Source organism: Cannabis sativa, chromosome X (genome assembly GCF_029168945.1).
Source record: "Cannabis sativa cultivar Pink pepper isolate KNU-18-1 chromosome X, ASM2916894v1, whole genome shotgun sequence".
Lineage (NCBI taxonomy): Eukaryota > Viridiplantae > Streptophyta > Magnoliopsida > Rosales > Cannabaceae > Cannabis > Cannabis sativa.
This window is the reverse complement of record NC_083610.1, coordinates 8,858,181-8,867,670: the sequence shown is the minus strand read 5'-3', so window position 1 is coordinate 8,867,670 and position 9,490 is coordinate 8,858,181. Positions and strand designations below refer to the sequence as shown.

The 9,490-nt window shown below is 33.8% G+C and overlaps 1 protein-coding gene across 1 annotated transcript; it reads left to right on the top strand.

The window, feature by feature from the left end:
• The first annotated feature begins 7,716 nt into the window (after positions 1-7,716).
• On the top strand, positions 7,717-8,571 carry LOC133031934 (uncharacterized). Its single transcript, XM_061105719.1, has 2 exons — positions 7,717-8,043; positions 8,140-8,571. Exons 1-2 carry the CDS (start codon positions 7,782-7,784, stop codon positions 8,403-8,405), a joined length of 528 nt encoding a protein of 175 aa, XP_060961702.1. The 5' UTR covers positions 7,717-7,781; the 3' UTR covers positions 8,406-8,571.
• The last annotated feature ends 919 nt before the right edge of the window (positions 8,572-9,490 follow it).

Here is a 9,490-nt window from a genome sequence, read left to right as displayed (position 1 = left end):
TGTCACAAATTTCACAAAGAAACACCAATAACACACAATAATCTCAAGAAGACAAATTTCTGATGTGGAAGATCAGTTATAAACCGCAACCACAGAGCATACTTATAACACAAAGAGATTATGATTTTTTTTTTAAATTTTAATTTTTAATTTTTTTGGTTTGACTTGTTCCCAGGCCTATTTGATTCCACTTACTCACGACTTAATAACAACTCCCCGGGGTTAATTATTAAGTGTGGATGGGAACTTTGCCAAATTTCCTTTAAGCAAAAATTGCTTATGTTGAAAGAACAAGCTTTGTTTTTAATTTTTTTTTTTTCAAGTATTTTCTTAAGCAAAGTAAATAAGATTACAACTAAATAAACACAATAAAAATTGACAATAATAATGATAGATAGTTATATTAAAGTTAGGAGGCACAAAATGCCATCAACTAACTATAATAATAATAGTAGTAGTAGTAGTAATAATAATAAGATTTTAGGAGGCACAAGATGCCATCAACTAAAATGATAAACAAAAATAAAAGCTAGGAGGCACTAATGCCATCACTAGAGGGGATATAATAGGAGGCAAAAATGCACTCAACTATCAAGTATGTAGGAGGCACAAAATGCACTCAACTACTAAAAGGAAAAAAGGTTAGGAGGCAAAAATGCACTCAACTAACAAATAGGTAGGAGGCACAAAATGCCATCAACTACCAATAAATATGTATATATATAGTATATAATATATAATATATAACAATATATATGTATAACTTCCCTTTTTTTTTCAACTTTTTTTTTTCGATATTTTTTTTTTAACTTTTTTTTTTGACGAAAATGAGAAAATAAAAAAAATAACTAGTAGAAGAGTATTACTTACCTTGTAGAAAGATCGTTTCTTTCTAGCAACTCCCCGGCAACGGCGCCAAAAACTTGTTGTCCTCAAAAGTGAGTGTTTTAATATTTATACTCGCAAGTGCACGAATCGTTTCGGAATATAGTGTTCATGTAAGTGCAAGGTCGAACCCATGGGAGTTGACTAACATCAAAAGAAACTATTTCAAACAAAATAAGAATATTCTAACCTAGCTCCAAATATTTGATGGGATTTTAGTTTTGCAAAATAAAATAAAAGACAAATAACTAAAATACTTAAGATTAAAGATGAGTGAGTATGAAAATAATTTTCCAATAAGATGTGTACAATAAGATTATTAAGATATTAGAATCCACAAAATGCAAGTTCAATAGTATTTATAAGTATATTGATTTCCAAGTTCATATATATATAGTTGAAATAAATCAAACTATATTTTCTAAAATATATTTTTCCTTTAAGTACAAGTTATTTTCAAAAATATAGGGTTTTTCTTCACTTATAAGAGGTATAATTTCTAAGCATTAAATGTGTTACAATTTAATGAAACTACACAAAATCAAAGAAACTATGTTTAGGCAAAATATAACACTTATATTCTAAGAATTAGATGTAAACAATTTAATGAAAGACATTTAATCAAAGAGTATTATATTTTTGCATAATGAAGAACTAAGTGGAAATATGCTTTAACAATCAAAAATACATGATATTGAAGATAAAAAAGACATATTTTTGATAGAAAAATCCATGAACTTTATAGCACAAATGGGAAATCAACATACAAACATAAACACTATCTAGTTACATTTTGCTTCATCATCATCTTAATAATCTTGAAAAAAGATTAGAAGCTCATAACTAGATAAAAATTACAAAAGATAAACATACTTGACATGCTCTTCAAAGTGTAAAAATGGTAGAAAGAAAATGGTAAAAATGAAGAGTGTGGAATGGAGAAGTGTTTTGGGTTGAAGAGGTGTTTAGGAGGGTGAAGAGATGTCCTTTGAAATGGTCTTCCAACACCATATTTATAGGCAAAATTAGAGAATTAAATTAATCAAAATAAATAAATAAAATGATTAATTTAATTAGTGTTGGGAAGAGAATGGGTAAATAGAGTATGTGTAAGAGTATTGGAAAAAATAAATGTTTTGTAAGGATGTAAAAGTAGTGAAAGGATAGGGTAAAAAAATAAATTAGGAATGTTTATTTAGGTGAAAATAATTGGGAGAATAAAGTTGATATTTAGGTGTAAGTTGTGGGAGAAAATGAGAATTTTGGCTTTTTGTAAAGTAATTTATTTGGCTGAGATGTATCAAATTTAAACAGCCATTTTTTCCTCTTTTTTTTCTTCTGCAGGACACTTGGCGCGAGCTGGTTCGTGGGCTGGAGCTGACGTGCGTGAGGTGGCGAGCTTCTGTTGGATGGGCGCTGACGAGGTGGTGCCAGCTGGGAAGGAGGCAGCTGCTGGGCGCACGCGTGGCAGGTCGTGATTGGAGCTGAAGCTGATTCGTGGGGCCCGCGTGGAAGAAAAGCAGCAGGAGAAAACACATTGTCACTCTCGGCTGTCTGGGGTGTGCCTCACGCACGCATGGGAGCCCTCCGATCAGTCAACGAACGGCTTCGATTGGAGCTTGCAGTTGACCGAGAGTGGGTCTCTTCTTGGTCAAATCTGATATTCTTTTACAATTTGTATTTTTGACCCCACTTCTTCAAACTTTCTTCAATTTAATCCTAATTTTCACCACCAATTACACCTAAAAATACATAAAAAAAATTAGAAACTAAAATAAAATAAAAAAATAATTACCACATAACATATTATCACAAATTAATTATAAAAACACACAAAAACATATAAAATTACAATAAAGCTAATAAATTCAAAAATAGTTCAAAACTTAATAAATTAATTAAAAACTTAAGAACTAAACCAATTTTTAGTAAAAAAAATGTGAAAAATAACTCTAATTTCTAGAGTTATCAAATACTTAACTTCTTTCCTTTCTTTGAGAGTTAATTTCTTTTGCGGCTCCCGTGCCTTTCCTTTATCTTTGTTGCCGGTATTGACAAAAGTTGCCATTGATTCTCCTTTCTTGAATGGCTTTTTATTTTCGAATCTCGGTGAGGGTTTGCCACCCCTTTGCCGAGAAATTTGTATCTCAACGTTGCAGGCCTTCGAGACGAGCTCATTAAAAGTTTTGGGTTCTGCTGTGCCCACAAAAGTTGCCACCTCGGGGTTGAGGTTTTTGGCGCACATTGAAACCGCCGCTTGTTCCGATATCCTTTCTGGACATTGGAGATTGAGGTTTCTCCACCTGGTTATGAACTCATTAGCGCTTTCACTAATTCGTTGCTTTGTTTCCACCAGGTCATGAAGACTTATGGTCTTCTTTGAGCTCACGAATTGTGCCAGGAAAGCTTTTTGCATGTCATCCCAAGTAGTTATCGATCCTGCGGGTAACTGAGTATACCAGGTGAATGCTGCCTCTTTTAGAGATTGCACAAATTGCCGGATCAATAGTGCATCTGATTGGGCAGATTCACCACATGCAGAGGTGAAATAGGCCAAATGCTCATGAGGAGAACCATTAATTCCATCAAACTTTTCAAACTTTTGTCTGATGTAGTTTGGTGGAAATGGAATTTGATCATAGTAAGCCGGGTATGGCTTATGATATCCAAGAATAGGCATTGTTGCAGCTTGATATTCCCGAATACCCTCCATGATAAGAGCCTTCAGGTCCTGCTGAGGTTGGGCACCAGCTAGTGGTGGTTGCACACCTTGTGGTGGCGGTTGTGTGTTGCCTACAGGCGGCACTGAGGACGAGGATTGTTGCCCAATCTCACTCTCCTTTTGTCTCATATTAACTTGATGAGATAATTCTGTTGAGAGTCGGGCTACTTCTTCGTCCCTCTCAGCTAATAATCTTTGCAGTTCCTGAATCTTCTCTTCATTACTGATTGTCCCAGTTACTAACACTGGCATATTTTTATCATTGCCAATGGTTAGTGCTTCGAACTGAGTAATGAGATCAGCAGACACCCCCTCACTGTGTTCAATAAGGGGAGTGTCTTCTAAAGAGTGTTCAGATGTACACCCTTCTTCCTGAACTTTTTGAAAAGAGGGATTCACTGATTCCTGCATGGCACGAGCTTTCGATCGAGTTACAGGGCCCGTATAAGAGGGCAGCTTAGCAGTTGAGGTGACCCTTGTTGGTCGGTAGCCCTGGAGAAACATCCAGTCACCATGTTCTCTTCGGAATGAGTTAGGGCTTGCTTTGGGAACCCTTACACTATCGCTTCTAGCCTTCTTTGGGAAGGAGAAAGGCGTCCTACACCCTTCATCTAATAAAGGGCGTTCATTGATCTCAGCAGATGCCCCCTGTTGACCTTGGCGGTTGACAGAGATTACGATCGGAGGCCTAATCGGGGTGCCTCCTACTAATTCCCTCATTTCAAGAGGGTTTGGTGAAGGTGAAGTGTTTGTCCCCCTCCTCCCTTTTGTCGCCTTCCTACCTCTCCGAGGTTGAGAAGTCGGTGTTGCCTCAGTTTCCTCCGCAGAGGTAACCATCACTGAGACGATAGTGGGCAAGAAAATAGGAACAGAACCAATCAAGATACGCTCCCATTCCTGGATCATTACGGGGGAGCCAGTCTTCGTTGGCCTCCCTTCGGTCTTGGCAACCTTCGCTGCAGACCTTTTCACTGCCCGGGCTTGCCTCTTTTTAAAGCCCTTTGCTGCCTTGCCTCTTAAGGCCTGTGCAGTCTTAGTGATGTTTTTCACACCTTTCCCTCTGCCAGCCTTTTTAGCTGTCTTCACATTCTTTATTGGTTCGGGCACCCTGCATGAAATGGGTGCTCGATCAATAGAGAATGCTGCCAAAAAGCGGCTCTTTTTCCCTCCTTGGGCAGAAGAGGTTGTTGGTAACTTGTGGAAGTAAACCGTGACTTGTGGTGCCATTTTTTCCTAAAAACAGTAAACATGATTAGCACCATAAAGTCAAAGTTGAATAATAGTCATCATATTTGGAGATGAAAAGGAGAATGGGTCCCACCGGGCGTGCCAAAAATTATGTTAAGCAAAAATTTCACATTTAGAATATTAAAAATAAATGCAAAACACAATTTCACTTATGCTGAATTTATAGCATAAGAGTTTATTAATTTAAGTTCGACCCATCCAAGATTATAAGAATAATCTCTTAATTACAATCCTTTTATTTAAAGGAAATACCCTTTGATTCCAATTACAATGACATTAAATAATTAAAATAAATTTGGGAAATTTGGGGTAAATTTGGAATTGCAGCTGAACTCAGTCCATTTAATTAGCTGAGCTGCCTACATACCTTCTTTGTGAAGGATCAAGCCACTTGTAGTTCAGAATACGGTATTTTAAAATGTGAATAAAGAATTCCGGTAGATGACCACTTTCAGGGATTCTTTGCTATTTGAAAATTTAGAAAAATTCCTAGGTGTATGACCTTTAATGGAATTTTGAGAGTTGTGTTTTATACCATTTTTGCGGTATCGGCGACTGCACTTAGTCTTAGCAACTAAGTTGCCTACGTATCCTTTTATAGGAATCAAGTCAAACGTAGCTCCGAACTTTAATTTTTTATGAGGTGAATGACCTCTTTTTCTTTGGAATGCCATTTAATTTGTTATGGCTTTGAATTTTAGTGCACCTTTTTTAATTTTTAGGTAAAATTACCACTTTTGAGATTTTTATGAGGTTAAGACCTCTTTGAAATTTGGTGAGGTGAATGACCTCTTTAATATTCCAAGATTAATTTTAGTGAGCTCATTTGGAATTTTGTGCCATTTTGTATGACTTTAGAATTTTACCACTTTTTTGTGATGAATTTGAGATTTGAGATCTTTTTATTATATTTTATAAATAAAAAGATTATTTGGCTGATATTTTAATTATTTATTCCAAAGAATAATAATTTATCTTTTATTAGATACTATTCTAAATTTAAATTGGTCAATTCAACATAGTATCTAAGATATTTATAACCCAAATTTCTATTTGAATTATACATTTGAAAACTGTCATTTAACTTACTAGTGTAGTGTATATATATTATATCAGTACACGTTACATGTACTCTCTCATGGATATATATATACCTATACATAAGTAAATTTATATTATGGGATATATTTGTTTCCACTCAGAAAAGGACATATTCAACTGCCGAGAAGAACAAACTTGACCACAACGATTTTTCGACTGGAGTGTAAGTAATTATTTTGTTTTACTTCCTCGCGTCAGTCATATGTATACATGCCCGCTTTTTTCTTTGTTGCTGAAAGGAATTGATTTGTTTATCTGCACTTTCTTATTTGGTGAAATATCTTTCATCATATTGCTGCCCACGTGAAAGGGCCAATAATATGTATATGAACTGATTTTATACCAAATCATACATTCCAGCATACCAAACCAGTAAAAACAAATATTTGTCAATACACTCATGTATTATATTACGCACTCGTATATATAAAAAGAAAGACATCGACTCACATATATATATGGATGACATTTTTTCTTTTTTTTTTTATTTATGTTGGCATATATTATGATATATATATATAAACATACACATAAGTCAGTATCCTATTTGTATTAGTTTATACCACTCACCACATTCAATGGGGGTGTATATCAACCTGACTCATAATGATATATATTTATATATATAATACAATTTGTCACCACAAACTTGAGACACATTAGTAGTGCACATGTGCCCTTGATGCTTTTTCCTTTTAAAGTCGATAGATACAAATTATTTGTATATATATTCCAACTTTTAAAGTCGATAGATACAAATTATTTGTATATATATTCCAAGTGTATACAACAGAGGTATATACATATACTTGATTTCTACGAATTTCGGTAAAACAAATTAGTTCCATTATTTTATATTTATGTTTTTTTACGCATTGATATTTTTGGATCCATTTATTTTACTAACTTGTTCAAATCAATTTTTTTCTTTTTGAATACTTTGATCGTTGGCTTTGCTTTTAAATATTTCTCGATCAAATTATATTTTACTGCAAATTAATTTGACAATAATTTTATGGATGTGAGCACCCATTTTTTTATGGAATGGATGATAGCATCTAATTTTTTTTACGGGATGAGAGCATTCCATGGATGTGAGCATCCATTTTTTATAGAATGGATGAGAGCATCCAAATTTTTTTTTTTTCGGAATGAGGGCATTCCATGAATGAGAGCATCCAATATTTTTTTTTTGCGGAATGAGGGCATTCCATGGATGAGAGCATCCAATATTTTTTGCGGAATGAGGGCATTCCATGGATGAGAGCATCCAATATTTTTTTGCGGAATGAGGGCATTCCATGGATGAGAGCATCCATTTTCATTCATGGAATGAGGGCATTCCATAAATGAATAGAGAAAAATAAGAATGAGAGAGAAGCAAAATACACATCAAAAGAAAAAAAGAAATAGGAATGAATTCATTCCATGAATACTTACCCTTGAAGCTTTCTTGATTGTTGCCAAAAAAAAGTATCGTTTATATTTTTTTTCTCTGTGTTTCTTTTCTCTCTTTCTCAGACTTTTTTTCAAAGTGTCGATCCTTTTTCTGTTCTCAACTTCTCCTATTTATAGACCCTATTTTTTCCAATAAAATTATTATTTTTTTTTTATCCTGTAACGTAAAGGATGAGTAAAAATAGGGGAGTGGGGAGTTGAGATCCTATTTTCTCTCTATTTGACTGATATATTTTTTTTTTTATTATTATTTTAAAAACCAATAATGAAATAATAATAAATTTATTTATTCCTCTTCTTTTTTTTTTATCGTTCAACACCCTCTAGTTGTAAAATATATTAATTTCATAGATAGTCAAACTAAGCAATGGTAGAAAAAGGTCTAATTTTGGCAGTTCTATTAGCATCGATGTTGGCTGGGTGTATGGCCAATAGAGATTGGGGTTCTGGATTTAACTATACAGATTGGCTTCATAGACATCGTAGTTGGTATGGTCACCACCATCAGAACCAAACTGAACAAGTTCCCAACAAGATTATCGTGGGTGGCTCGGAGCACTGGCGCTTCAACTTTAGCTACACGGATTGGGCTTTCAACCATGGCCCATTCTACCTAAATGACATCCTTGGTAAATTATATAACATATCTCATAATTAACGTCTCTCTCTGTAATATATAATAATCAAGATGATATTGATTTAAATTCTATATAATGCACTCTCAGTTTTCAAGTACGATCCTCCGAAAGGCAAGGACTCACATCCACACAGCGTGTACCAGCTCCCAGACTTGAGAAGCTTTGTGAAGTGTGATCTAAGCAATGGAAAGAAGTTGGCGAATGCAACACAAGGTAGTGGAGAAGGATTCGAGGTGGTTCTAGATAAGTGGCAGCCCTACTACTTCGCTTGTGGTGAGAGCAATGGTTTCCATTGCAATATTGGACGTATGAAGTTCTTTGTCATACCAATGCTTCGTCCTTGGCATTCGTAACTCATCCACACTAAGACAATCAAACAGAGCATAATTTATTTTCTTTTAATAATAAAGACATTTCTCAGAACATGTAGACTGAGATATGGCTGCTGAGTGCGTGCATAGATTGGATCGTTATTACTTAATTAATTATTTGATGACACCTTGTGTTTCTTTTTGTTAAGCTAACTACTTGTCGTTGTTCAATTGGTTTTCCGAACTAGCTCGAATATATTGTCACTTATATATTTTGGTATATGTAGATTGTCACAATGGAGCCCTAAGCCATGCTATAAATTTGTAATATCCATAATTTTGATAGTCAAAGGTGTTACTTTGACTATTGTTAGAAAATAATGTCTGCAAATAATCCTTCAATTTGTATTATAAAATCATTTAGAATACATTTTTAACATAATGGAAAAACTATAAGTAATAAAATAAGATCCTTCCTAAAATAACTAACTGGTTTTTTCTATAATTAATAAAGGCATTATTTTACATTTATACCCTATAAAAGAAAAATAAACATAAATAGAAAATAAAAGTTTATATTTACAAAACTACCAGCCTAACAAAAAAAAAAGGAGGAAACTCATCCTTCTTCGTGAGCCTGTCAAAACACCATAATTCACCAAATCTCCATTGTTTTATTTCAAAAATCAGGGAAATCAGCTCAAATCAAGATGTAGACCTCAAGGAAAAAGCAATTAAATCTCGAAAAATCCAAATAGTAAAAAAATGCAAAAACAACCTATAAACAAAAATTGAAAGCATACAGAGGAGAGGATTTGAAAAGAAGGAGATCGGAAAAACTTTGAATATACCCATAATCAAATCAGAGAAAAAAATTCAAGGTAAAAAAATACGAAAAAAAAAACATCATCTAAGCTTCCAGAAAAAAACCAGAAAGCAACCACAAAATAACATTTTAAAAACACACAGACATAAACAGCCTAAAAGATGAACAACCGAGAAAAAAAATATTAACAACAATCTGCAAAACATGAAATTACTAAAAAACTTGTTCATTGTGAAATAATATTAAACAACACTAAAACTACTAAAAATAAACATTAAAACAATTGTTTAGAAAAGGTCAA

Excerpts from the sequence above, each read along its gene's own strand:
- LOC133031934 (XM_061105719.1), top strand. The coding sequence starts at position 7,782 with ATGGTAGAAAAAGGTCTAATTTTGGCAGTTCTATTAGCATCGATGTTG. Across the intron at positions 8,044-8,139 it reads CTACCTAAATGACATCCTTG|TTTTCAAGTACGATCCTCCG; the intron begins GTAAATTATATA and ends ATGCACTCTCAG.